At 39.6% G+C, this 13,870-nt stretch overlaps 1 protein-coding gene across 1 annotated transcript; it reads right to left on the bottom strand.

Annotated features, from left to right (window-relative positions):
- Positions 1-12,384, bottom strand: LOC120729660 (guanine nucleotide-binding protein G(i) subunit alpha-1). Its single transcript, XM_040025421.1, has 9 exons — positions 11,877-12,384; positions 9,120-9,162; positions 7,062-7,203; positions 5,998-6,155; positions 5,735-5,863; positions 4,783-4,912; positions 4,546-4,699; positions 1,140-1,333; positions 1-1,030 (listed from the first exon to the last, which is right to left on the bottom strand). The coding sequence occupies exons 1-8, from the start codon at positions 11,992-11,994 to the stop codon at positions 1,143-1,145; spliced, it is 1,065 nt and encodes a 354-aa protein (XP_039881355.1). The 5' UTR covers positions 11,995-12,384; the 3' UTR covers positions 1-1,030; positions 1,140-1,142.
- Positions 12,385-13,870: the final 1,486 nt, after the last annotated feature.

Below are 13,870 nucleotides of genomic sequence, written 5' to 3'. Positions count from 1 at the left end.
TGTTTTTTTGCATAAGTTGCCATGGTTTCAACATAGCAACCCTTTTATTAGCAAAATCATGGAGATTAGTCCACTAAAGTCCCCATCTCATGGAAACAGAGCTGAGGAGAAGGAGGGGGGGGGCATGTAACTTTAAACCTTCACAGATCAAAATGAGTAACAGTGCACTTGTAACCAAATCAACTGTGTCTATGCACTGAACACAGATCTACATATGGTCCTACTGTCTGCTACAAGGCCACCATTGGCATCCTCTTTTCAAAGCTTCCCTTTCCTTCGTGGTTCAATCGGGAATGTTTGTAGCAGCGCATCGACAAGGTGCACTTTTTGATTCATGAGGAGCTCCTTTTTGGTCTCTTAGAAAAATAAAACTTTGAAAGAGGATGACAAGTAGAGGAATAAAGTCCCTTTGTTTTATATTGTGCACACACACACACACACACACACACACACACACACACACACTCCATCGCTCACATGTGCATTTGCCCTCGCTTGTATCACCCATGCAAACCACACATCAGTTTCCACACAGCTCTCACAGTATGTCAGCATCAGAGTGAATTGGTCTTGCTTGTTTTATACAAGGAGGCAAAAATATGTATATATAACAGTGAAGTGGCCAGAATTATTAAAAAACAAACAGTATGAATTGAAGGGACTCGAGAAGAGTTAAATGGTGGCATCTAAATAAACAAGTGAACAATGAAGAAGAAACACTGCAACTAAGGCATGCAAGGCACGAGCAACTACAAAAAAGAAAATGTGATGCACAGACAAAAAAAGAAAAAGCAAAGGCCCCCCTTTTTACATAAAAATAAGGTAAAAGAAGCACATTTTAAAAATAGAGGAAAAAAATCCCTGGCCATAGACAGTTGTACAAATATTTTACACAAAATGTTTTCTCTACATACCATTTTTAAACTTTTAGAGATGAACATAAGTTAATAAGGGGTTAAAAGTGACATCAGTCCAAGCTTCTTCCACTCCTCTTGAATAAAGTCACTCATTAAACCGGACACCAAGCTGCCTGAACAGAGGGAAAAAAACAAACAAACAAACAAACCAAAACCTGGTTAGAGGAGAAAATGTGGCAGAAAATATGGCGGCCTGTTCACAGACAAAACATGACACGTCACCTTTTAGAAAAGACCACAGTCCTTCAGGTTGTTCTTGATGATAACGTCAGTGACGGCATCGAACACAAACTGCACGTTCTTGGTGTCGGTGGCGCAGGTGAAATGGGTGTAGATCTCCTTGGTGTCCTTTCTCTTGTTTAGGTCCTCAAACTGGCACTGGACGTATGCTGCGGCCTCCTCGTAGGTGTTGGCGCCTATGAAGTGGGTGGGGATAAAGAGGAAATGGAAATAGAGGGAGAAATGAGATCTAAAACCTGTTCCGTCTTTCCACTGCCATCATATATGTTAAAAAAAAATAAAATAAAATAAAAAATGCATAGATGCACTTATTTTTCAGTTTCTCATCAACTGAATATGACTGTGCACACTTTTAGAGTTCTACTGAAAACTATAAAACTTAACGCCCTGTGAAAGTTGTTCCTTTGCTGACCTCCAGTCGTTTCACTCTGCAGTGACGTACAGGTTGAGTGTCAGTGTTGTGTGGTTCAATGTTCAACAGGCACCTGTCCTGAGCTCAGTCTCAAATAAACAGGATGCACTGCCCGGCCGTGAAGGCCGTGAAATAGCAGTTCCAGCCTGGTGTCAAGCTGCAATTTAATTATGCTTTCCAAAAATGCTGCTCCAGTGTCAATTCGAATTTATTGTTGCCCTTGTTTTTCTCCAACCTGGCTGCAGAATATTTACTTCTTGGCTGACTTTGTTTATAATTTGACATTTATTCAAGCAAGGGTTTCACCTGACAGGTTACGGAGAATAACAGAAGGGAAAAAGCATGTTTTACCATAACGCTAATTCCAAAAGGAAGTGCAGATCTCACAAGCCCACATTTAATTTTGTTCAAAACATAGAAACAGATGAGATAAAACTAGGATCACTCCGAGTTTGATTGCAGCAACATGTCTTGAATAAGTTAGGACAGGGTAACAAAAGGCAGGGGAAAACAAACAAAAACAAATAAAACCACAAAAAAAACCAAACAAAACAAAACCAAACATCTGAATTACAATTTTGCTAACAAGTCAATCACTTTGATGATTGGGTATTTAAAAAAAAAAAAAAAAAAAAAAAAGGCAGTCTTAGAGAGAGGTCTTCTAAAAGTCCTGACAACTTTACAAGCAAGAGTGGCCCACAGATAAGCTGTACAATGCCTCCATCTGACAGCAGAGCTCCCTGCAGGCAGACAGGTCATCCTTAGACTGGAGAGGACACCATATGTGCTACCTCTGTTGGACCGCAAGTCCTGCTTAAGCAGTTAATCCGGGGGATCCCGGGAGTTCCCTGGCACTGGCAGTGTCTCACAAGTCACAATTACAGATAAGTGGGCTGGCAACAGTGTGGCTGACTTCACAAAGGCAGATAAAACTATACAGCAAGTAAAATACCAACAGGTAAGACACAATACTGAAAGTATGATGTGTTTAACTGAAAGTGAAAGTGGCACAGTTGCTGCAGGCAAATCAGCGATTACGTGTGTGAGAGGAAAGACGCTGGACACTAGTTTAGTATTAACAGCACTGTATGTGTGAGGGCTTTAGCTGTTTTGGTCGGTAAAATGGGAAATCTGTTATATTTTAATAAAAGTCTTGCATATTTGAAGAAAAGGAGGAAGGCAAACTGTGTGACTTAACACACAGCTCTATCAATAAAACACAGGAGAACCTGATGGATTATAATCGAGTGCTCAATCAGATTAATGTTTAACTGGGTGTTTGTCTTAGTTTTTATTCTTTCAGCTGCAGCCTCTGTGGTGTTTAACATTCTGAGTGTAACATGCAAATATTAAAAACAGAATCCAAACGTGGGCTTAAAGCTACAATAGGTGAAAAATTTGATTTAAAATACAAAAGGCAGCCTACAAATATTCATGCTTATGGAACAATAATATTATTAACATTAAATAAATTATTTGCAGAATTTATAAAGACTTTAGTCCCTCATGATCTCAGTACAAAGGCATCTAAGGAATCTTCCAGAAATGACAACAATTATTCGGAGGACCTACTGGTCAGTAGGTGGTGATTTCATACATGTCCATCTCTAATATGGTCCACAGCATCAGTTACCATGGCAATGCACCCAGTACAGTGGTCTGATGAAGAGCAGGTGGTGCTTGAAATGTCATACACTACATGCAATAAGGAAACTGATTTAAATACAGGAAACTCAGCGTTAACACTCAATTTAACTGGATAAGCCAAAGTCCCGCTTCACAGTACAGGCATCTGGTCTCCTCAGTACCCAGACATTTACACACTGTTAGAAGAAGAGGTGATGCCACACAGTAGTAAACATGGCCTTGTCCCAGCTTTTTTGAGATGTGCCTTCAAATTTAAAATAAGTCAGTATATTTCCTCAAATAATAACTGTTCGCAGTTTTAGAAGTTCACGAGATTTGAAAATCGCTGCATTCTGTTTTCATTCATATTTTACACAGCCCCCTTTAAAAAAAAGGAAGTTGTACTTTAAGCTTATGGTTGTTACTTAAAATTTCTTACTTAAAAGTCAATACTGAGGTCAAAATGAACAACATCTGGCTTTATGAATTGAAAAACTTTCGCTTAGTATCACAGCTGAGTGTGATTTTTTTTTTTTTTATTTTTTTTATTTTTTATTTTTTATTTTTTTTTTAAGTTAACGTGAGTTATCAGTGTGTAAAATAAGGAAGTAAACGGCCACCACAAAGTAATGAGAAGTGTGACACCAATATTACTGAACTGGTTCTAAAAATTCAACCTTTACAAGCAGAAATAAAACACGACAAACCCCACATCTATTTTAGGCACAGAAATGGTCCCATGAGTGAGTGTACCACATTTGGAAACCATAAAAATGTCCTTTCACAATAAATACAACGTGACCCGGCGAGCCTCCTAGGGAAGAAAAGGTTAAAACTTATCTTCTACTGAATCTCTGGATCCTTACATCACATAGATATAAATAGATGATGACAGCATGATGTTACAGATATGGTGTTCGAGTGTAGATTCATATCAAAATCATGGCTATTTAATCTGTATCTGTGAACCTGACAAAAATGCATTGTTTAAACAGAAAGCAGCCCACACAGCTCCAGAGCAGAGCAGTGGGATAAAACATCTGTGTCATCTACAGGGCCTGCCACACCTTTGTGTAGCTACAAAACAAGTTAGGCTCTAAAAGCAATAATCACAGGATTCTGACAGTATAAAGGAATCCAAATATGACTTAGTCATGTTACACAAAAACAACAGTTTAAATAAGAAGGTTAAATTTTTTCTACACATCATTACAAATCCACGATTAAAAGCCCAAATCCTGCATACATAGTTGGGCTTAATGATTTATATACCCCGCCAACACACAAAGGACATTATTTGCATGTATAAAGCACCAGCTCTGCATGTCAGTGTTTGTTTATATGACTCACCTGCGTACTCAGGGAAGCAGATTGTAAGGGGGCTCTTTTTGATCTTCTCCTCAAACAAGTCCTTTTTGTTGAGGAAGAGGATGATGGAGGTCTCTGTAAACCACTTGTTGTTGCAGATGGAGTCAAACAGCTTCATGCTCTCGTGCATTCGATTCTGAGCGGGAGGAGAAGTGCACAGTGATTACCGATCAGAAACGTACTAGTGGGCAGAGTGTGCCGGGGTCAGACAGCTCTTACCATTTCCTCGTCCTCAGCCAGCACTAAGTCGTAGTCACTCAAAGCCACGCAGAAGATGATGGCAGTGACGCCCTCAAAACAATGAATCCACTTCTTCCTCTCTGATCTCTGTCCACCAACATCAAACATTCTGAGATCACAGAAAGATATTGTTAAATAAATGCAACTCTCACACACTCACATGATCTGGGTGATGACATTTTCACACAAACACACGCAAATCTTTCAGAATGTGTAAAATACTGTGGACAGCTGTCAGAGCTTTTAAAAGCCGCTTTTTCAGTTAGTTTTCAAGAGTATGAAGCTACTGTGTTCTTGCATTCAGTGTGATATTAGGTGACGAGACTACATGCTGGCCGACCACTCGTAGCTTTTCATTTTTCATGAACAAGGCATCAACTACTAGTGGTTGCCTCACATAGGAACAGCAGGACATCGTCTATCAAAGTGCAAACTCCTGAATTTGCTGATTCTGATCCTTGCAATATGCGCTCTCTCTCTTACTTTTAAATATAGATTTATGTATAAATGTTAGCTGGTGGCTGGGTCTCCATGCGTTTATTTTAAAACATGACAAGGAACACATTTCAGCTTTTTCTGAAACTATAACAATGCAAATGAGAGACCTTTGACACCAAATGATTTTATGAGCTATGAAAATGAGGAAAGAATTGATGGCTATAAGAAAGCCATAAACCATTACCTACTACATGTCACATTTTGGTTCTTGGAGGCACTCCTGTCACAGTGTTTGGTCTAAATTGTTTAGTAATAGTGCATCAAGTTTTCTATCTTTTTTTAAAGCCATGAGCCATTTTGGCTTCTAAAGGTTAACAGTCATAAATGAAAAATAAAGGCAGGCATATGTGAGTCAGTGTAGACTTTACATGGAGCACCACGAGACACTGCTGTGTTTAAACAAAACTAAAACAATGATGGTGGCTATACTCACTTGAAGTGCAAATCCTTGAAAGTGAAGTGTGTTTCCACAATACCGGTAGTTTTGACTCTGGTCCTCAGCACATCCTGCTGGGTTGGAACGTAAGCACTGTTGGATATCCTGTCCAGGTCATTTAGGTAACTTTGGAAAGAGAAAAATCAACAAGAGAAAGAAAGATTGGCAACAAGCTAAAGCACTGACGTAAGAGTGGGAGTTATTCTTCCAAGGACAGTCCCCTGCTGTTTGAAGTATGCGTGTCCGTGCATCCTACTCACTATGCTGCAGAGTCGTTGAGCTGGTACTCTCGGGAGCGGCTGAAGCAGGCTTGAACTCCTCCATCTTTCCACAGCCGCTGGATGACCCCAGCCAGTTCACTGGTCATGAAGCCCTCTTCTGCTGAGCCCGCCAGGACGAACAGCTGCCGCGCGTCATCCTAAAGACAGAGACACTTAACTGAAAACAGCCTAAAGAAGGTTAACTCATTATCAAATAGAAACAAAGATTTACTAGATTTGTTTTGCTAATTCTTTTCTATATTTAGAAAGATCACAATTCATCTATTGTCGTTACTCCTTAGCCGAATGGGCCGTGCAAACTAAAGTGATAAATTAATAATTAATTAACTGTGTTTTTCCCAGTCCTTTCACCTGTTATATTTTACATAAAATTAGATTTCAAAAGGGGCTCAGTGTCTAAACGCCAGAGGCAAAAACCTTGATATTTGAGAGCATAAAATCAGAAAAGAAAGGCTTCAGGATTAAACTTGGTCACGATGAGAGAGCCAGGCCAGTCACGCAGACACAATGACTAGCTCTTTTGTTATGCCAAGAGGGGAAAAAGAAAAGAAAAAAAAAAAAAGGAGAAACAGATTTGCAAAAAGAAACAGGAGTCTGTTTAAAAAAAAAAAATCTGCCAAACAGGATATTAATAAACTAGACTTGTGAAAACAGAAATAAAACAATGGCCACGAAGTCTCCAGTGAGAGAGAAAAACAGAAATGTTGCCTGTTTATTATAAATCAGGCTATAATAATTTTGTACACTGGATTTATTACATGGACTTTGCACATCTTCTACTTAAATTTCCTAAACTCCCCTCTCCCACCCCACTGTCCTGGTCATAATCGTTAAATATTTCTTAATCTCCATAGATAGTTGGGATATATTCTTATTTTTAAATGTTTTAAATGTGATATTAAGCACAGACCAGTTTTTTAATCCTTTTTTTCCCCCTAGAAGGTTGCAATGCAAAGAACCCTGCCCATAAGGCAAATGACTAAGCCGCTGTTACCACAGACAACCTGTGAGGTTGTCTGGATGCTGTGTTTTCTGTCACTTACTGCTCTGGCTTGATCAGCAAAGTCAATCTTGAGGCGTCCCATGGCTCTGATGATGGCAATAATGGACTGGATGGTGTTGCTGTAGACCACAGCCTTGTACTGCTTACACTCCTCCTCTGAGTAGCCTGCTTCGTGGATGATCCTGAAACACAAAGAGAGAACATTAGCAGGCGTGCCACAGTTAATTCTAATTTCATACAATAAGTACAAACAATGGGATTCAATCTGTTCTTTAAATGCTGGTAAACTGGTTGATAGTTAACATATCAAAATAGATTATAAAATGTATAAATAATGGTCCATTTCATGTTAGAGATTGCTATTAAAATCTGCAACAAGGCCAAACAAGCAATCAACTGCTTTAGAAATCCAGGAGATACAAGTAAATGCTGCTGCTCATCTGGAGTCACGTTTGCTCTAGCTCTGTTTTAGGTCTCTCCCAGCTCCCGAGGGAAATGTCTGGCTCATTAGTTGCCTAATACTCCACCATGTTCACCAGCTAAGTGAACCTGGTGGCTGCTTTTTTGTTTTAATAGAAATGACACAATGAACCAACCTAGTGGAGCAGCCTTCTCAGTTAAACAATGGGCTGAAAGTTGGTACCAAAGCTCTGTCAAACTGAGACTTAAAAATATATAGAGAGTTATACTTTTACTGATCACTTGTATAATTTGAATGATTAACCGTACTTATTAACATCAAATTCAAGCTCTTATGCCTCTATTTTCTTTAGTGTTTATTCTTAGACTATTTTTTAGAGTAGTACCGCATCATTTCCAGTTGAAAATAATCCTTATTTATTTTTCGATGAGATATGATGCAGGTTCTCAGATCATCTTAAGCATTGTAGCTCCTCCCCCTATGAGGACATTTATCTCTGACTGGCTGCTCCTCACAAACTGAAGGTCTAAACGACAGGTATGTGGGGCTTATGTATTCACAGCCAGCGTTGTGTGCTTGAGATGAAAATATTAGGAATACCCATTCTGACATCCTACAGAGCCAAGAGCAGAATAAATATCTTAAACTGCGTGTCTGGAGCAGTCTGAAGCCTGAGCTTCTGGCAGCATATATGACAGATATTAAGTAAAATAGTAACAGAATAACTTTCAATTGTTTTTTGAGTAAGCCTCTACTCAATTACTTTTTACTGAATGTTTTTGGGGGAATTAAAAATAATTAACTATGGGACAATCTGGTTAATGACTTGCTGCTTTTTATGTATTTTTTTTTTAAGGTTTTATGTTTAAGTTTATGGTCAAAAAAGGCTTCTTAGATTTGCTACACCTGCATTTCCTTACAGTGTAGAAAAACAAAGGCGTATCATTTAAACTGCACTTATTTAAAAAATAAAAAAAAAAATCTCAGATATTTAAATCTAGAGTTAAAACATCTTTGCCCTGAAAGAATGGGGAATAATTTAGAGAGTAGATTATTTCTTCTTCTTCAGATTTGACTGTGTGTGTCTCTCATGTTGTAGAACAGGGGTGGGCAATCTCAGTCCACGAGGGCCGGTGTCCCTGCAGGTTTTAGATCTCATCTTGGGTCAACACTACCGAATCACATGATTAGTTCGTTACCAGGTCTCTGGAGAACTTCAGGACATGTTGAGAAGCAAATTCAGCCATTTAAATCAGCTGTGTTGGTTCGAGGACATCTAAAACCTGCAGGGACACCGGCCCTCGTGGACTGAGATTGCCCACCCCTGTTGTAGAATGAGGATGACACGCCCATTAAAATAGAACATTTTTTGTTGCCTGTGCGGGAAGGAAATGGTTGTGCTCCACATATTGCCTATTCACCACATGGTGTATTTTATACTGTATGTTTAACATTAAAAAGAACAAATATTTCCATCACAAACAAAAACTGAGTGTCATGTGATAATTTCTAATTATCACAGTTGCGTTAGATAATCCATACTCTTAATGCATCATAAGGGAATTCACTGAGATTGGCACTGGTATACTGTGATCACCCTTTTTAATAAAAAAAATACATCAAGTATCTTAGTGCTTGATGTATTCTAAACTGTATTACTGTTTCATTCATGCTTACTTCATCTGTTTAACAATGGTACTCTTCCCAGACTCCCCAGCACCTGAAACACAGAACAGAAGTTAGAGAAAATTACAGCAATTGTGTTAATTATTTCAAAACAGAAGCGGGTACGGTGCAAACCTACAAAATTACATTAAATGCCAACCAGTGTGAAATAAACACGCATAGTTTACCTTTAAACACCAAACTGCATGATTCATTTCGAGTATCTGTGCAGCCCTACATTTAAAACACTAAGATAAGTTAATGGTGCCAGACTAGCTTCTGTTAAATGCACTTTTTTCAAGTTTTAAGTGAGTTCTGCCTGTGGTGTATGAACACCCACAGCGGTGTCTGAGGTCAGATTTAGTTGAGTCACAAAGCGCAATTGGATTAATTAACTGGATCGTCTCGTCAATGAGATTATAGACAGCTTAAACTTCCTTGTGTAAGAAATTCATCCCATACCAGTTTGGCAGGACTCTGAACTGCATCTCCAATGATTTATGCATGACTACAACACTACAGTATATAAGGCAGTGTGATACCACTACTGCCTTTTAGGTGACACATATCAAAATATAAGAAAAATACAATGCTGTTTCATTTCACATAAAGCTCAACAACTCCATCTGAGATTAAGGCATGTTTTAAGATGAGCACACAACATTTTAATTAGCTTACCCCTCCCGGGACTTTTAGTTCCCCAGTGGCTGGAGCGATTTGCCACTTCATCATCCCATATGAAAACAGCAACACACAATAGAGCTACCAGTACTGAAAACATCACTTAAATTTAATTTGCAAACACGCTTGCGCCTGACTGAGCTGCTGAAATTGAAGGGATAATAGAAACCAATTATGACAAAAACTGGTGGAGTAAAATGGTTAATGTTTTGCCACAGAGACGAGATGACAGGGAAAACAAAATACACACTTATAAAATGCAGATATCTCTGCAGTTTTTGCACCTATGCTGCTTTTTCTGTCATTTGTTTGCAAAAATAATGCTACACAAAAATAAAAATCTGTCTCATATTTGCATTTAAGCTGCTTGCAAAAACTCTACAATTAAGACAGTCCTCCCACTCAAAGCAGTGATTGCAAGAGCCTGTCATTTGCTGATTACTGTATTATTGCATACATCCCCAGCGGGGAAGCATTACAGAGCAGCAAACTGCAGTGAGAACATATCAGTCTCTCTCAGAGACGTGAACATTACACCAGATATTCAACGTCACAAATGTGGATGTAAAACATCTTTGTGGTTAAACAGATTAGCCAGACCATTAGATGATGAATCCACAAACCAAACTTGCATCTCATGCAGGTGGTTGTGGGAATCGTGTCAGGTAAAAGCACCATGAAAATTCAAATAAGGTTTCATCTCAAATGACGCACAGGCTTGACAACGGGACGTATGGGGTTGTGAAGCCATGCTGGAGAATAGCTGGTGCCACAGCCCTGCTTGAGCAGAGATTAGCTGCGAGACGCAGAATAAGACTGCATTTTCAAAAACAGCTTGCAGACTGCATGGCTGTGGCAGGCATCCCATTAACACGCACTAACCATTTCTGTCGTGCGTGCATTACTGTCAGCCCGGCTGCATAGGTTGCTATGCAACCTCTACCCCATCTATCCATGCTGAGATAGGCGAGAGTGGTCATGTAATGGGAAGAATGGAGAGGTGTGGCAGCTTTCCTTAAAACTGTGAAATAATCCTGGAGAAATGTGACATGCGGTTATGTTAACTGGAAGCTTATCTATGGTTTACATCCCATAATTTGAAAGCTGGGCCATAACATTTTTTAAGCAGCATTAGTAGTTTAAGTATGCAATTTTTTGAACATATTTGCATGGTAGGCCAACATATTCAAATGGCAGCACTAATGCTCCCCCCCCCCCCGACACAGCATTTGGATAACGCAGTTTTGGATGACATAAGAGCAAGTCATACAGAGATACACAAACAGGTATAGATACAGAGGGTTTAAATTGTGTGTACAACGCTTCAGAAGAGCAAACATGTCTCGCGGGGGGGGGGGGCGTATTATTCGAGACCTGTTGAATAGTGGAGCTCGCACATACTTTAATGCTGTTCCAACAGATAACAACTTTAACACTGCTCACAAGTGTTCGTTTCAAATATTTGCTGGATTGTAGAGATAACCGATCTAGGGGCACGTCTACTTTCTTTTTGATTTACGTCACGAAGAAACAGGAAGGGAGCTAGCTAGCTATTGCACTTTAAGCCATATTAAAAGATGTGCTATTAGTCGGAGTCACGAAAGACAGCAACACAGACACTTGATTACAGAAAGTTATTGATGCTTTCTGACGGCTAACAAATCCAAGCTAGCACCGAGGCGTTACACTAGCTAAGCAGCTAATTGCTTAGTTAAATTAGCTTACCGACTTACCGCTGGGTATTAGCGGTTTGCTTCTGTGGAAGCAACTAATCAGTGTGCTCTTATCTAGTGTTAGTTAACAGCACAGTTACAATTAGAGTTAATTCAACAAGGGATAAAAGATAGGAACTCCACTAGCTCAAACTTTTTTTTAGCTAACACCACCGTAACATTCAAATAAAGCCCCGACATTTCCCCACCTTTGCCTCTGTTGCTTCATGGGCTGGGTAAAACTTGAATTTTAGCAGCTACAAAAACTTATTTAAAACCTTTATCGGGTTGTTTTTACGCCTGGGCAACCAGAGTCCCACAGAAACACACAGACCCAGTCCCCGTCCCTCCCTCGGTCCGTCCATCTTTCTCTCACCAAGCAGGAGCAGCTTGACCTCCCGGGCAGCCTTTTCGCCGTCGTCTCGCAGATTCCTGTCGATCATCTTGCTCCGCTCCTGCGCCGCCTTGTCGTCCGTGCTCAGCGTACACCCCATCTTTGTCTGCTCCTCAACGGACCTCAGAATAAATACAATAAACGCACACGAAAACACAACTTTTGACTACGACTGCAACGACATGCAAAGGCTACCGAGTTAGCATCCAGTGGGGAGGAGAAGGAGGAGGAGGGGGCAGTCTGTCTAACAGTTAAGAGTCAAACACGCCCTAACCTCGCACTCAAGCTCCGGATTTATCAGCCGAGGCTTCTCAGATATCAGTTAAAAAGCAAAGTGTCGCGTTTCTGATATATTCGTCTAGGGTTTAAATTAGTCGACTGGTCAAGCAGGTGGAGTCAGTCACATTAAAGCAAAACAGACGGCACCATCTGCGGAGCAGTCCGAAAAACGTTCGCTTCCTGTGTTCCGCTCACATACCTGCAAACTACGCATGCGCGAAACGCAACAAGCTTCTTCTTTTAAAAAGCAGAAAGCTTATTTTTGGGAAGTGACCACTGTGGAAAAAGAAAGAAAACCACGAGACACAGAGTCAAAACTCGAAAGCATTCACGCTTTATTGCTTAACAGTTTAACAATTTTGAAACGTTCCCTAAGTGAGTTTAAATTCAGATTGCACAAAATTAATTCAACATGTACTAAGGCAAAATGTGAATTTACAGATTTTATTGATAATTTGCTTAATCTTTTATTTAGATAAAGAAAACAAAAAACGTTTATTTAGAATTAGAAAAGTAGAAATATAAATTACAATGGTACATTTGTGGTTATCTGTCTACACTTATCATGGTTATGCATGTCATGGCAATTTCAGGGTTTCTTTGAATTTTTCTTTTTCCAGGGTAGATTGATTGTACAGCAGACATTTTTAATGACTTAAATTTTTTTCTAATCCATACAGGTTCAAAATTATACATAGAGGCTCAAATAAATGCTTATACACTCACTTAAATCTTTCAATAAGTGGTGCTAAAGGTTAAAATGTGTCTTATTTGTGCTTATGACTGACTACAGCTGTTATTTCCTCTTGCAGCATAAAAAGGATTTGCTTGACAACACTAATTGGACACAATAGCAGATTTAAACAAGTCACAAAAGTCTCTAGGAGCCATTTCCAGACAACTGCAGATCCTAACATCATCAGTTCAAACAACTGTACATAAGTACAAGATGTTCAGATGTGTTACCACTTTGCCAAAGTCTGGAAAAAGACAAACTGTCACCCTCAGATGAGAGGAAATGGGTTAGGATGTTCAAGTACAACTTAGGAACCACCATGTCTCAAGCCTGCCATGAACTGGAGACTGCTGAAAAACCAGGGTCACTGGTCACAGCGAAGCAAGTTTTACATCACTGTGAACTGAGAGAAACCCCTGCTCCAAAATCAGAACCTTAAAGTTTAACTAACATTTGCAGTTGCCCACACGGACAAGCCAAATTCCTTCTGGGCAAAAGTACTATGGTTAGTTAGACAAGTATTGAGCTATTTGGCCACAATGATGCATGCTCAGAGAAGTAAAGGTGAGCTTTGCAAACCTAAGAACACTGTGGCATCTTTCAAGCATGATGGTGGTAGCATTGTATTCTGGGGTTGTTTGGCTGCCAGTGGTACTAGTACATTGCACTTAAATGGCCTAACAAAGAAGGACGACTACATCTTAGTTCTTCAAATTTACCTCAAATCAACATTTGGGGATTAAAACTCAGACACAAATGGGAGTTGCAAGAGGACAGTGTTCCCAAACCATCAGTGTAACTTTATGCTGAACACTGGGGGGGGGGCAAGCTGCTCCTGCTTGGTGAGATCTGTCTTATTTAGACAGATCCCTGTCTAAATAAATAAATAAATCTGGGCAAATTCCCAGATGATTAAACACGCAACTAGAAAGCAAATCAGCAGCCTATTTATGCAAGATAA

The sequence above is a fragment of the Simochromis diagramma genome, unplaced genomic scaffold, assembly GCF_900408965.1.
Source record: "Simochromis diagramma unplaced genomic scaffold, fSimDia1.1 OVJJ01000293.1, whole genome shotgun sequence".
Classification (NCBI taxonomy): domain Eukaryota; kingdom Metazoa; phylum Chordata; class Actinopteri; order Cichliformes; family Cichlidae; genus Simochromis; species Simochromis diagramma.
The sequence above is the reverse complement of the archived record's forward strand: the minus strand, read 5'-3'. Positions and strand labels throughout refer to the sequence as shown.

Excerpts from the sequence above, each read along its gene's own strand:
- LOC120729660 (XM_040025421.1), bottom strand. The coding sequence starts at position 11,994 with ATGGGGTGTACGCTGAGCACGGACGACAAGGCGGCGCAGGAGCGGAGC. Across the intron at positions 7,204-9,119 it reads ACCATTGTTAAACAGATGAA|GATCATCCACGAAGCAGGCT; the intron begins GTAAGCATGAAT and ends TTTGTGTTTCAG. Across the intron at positions 5,864-5,997 it reads CTCAACGACTCTGCAGCATA|TTACCTAAATGACCTGGACA; the intron begins GTGAGTAGGATG and ends CTCTTTCCAAAG.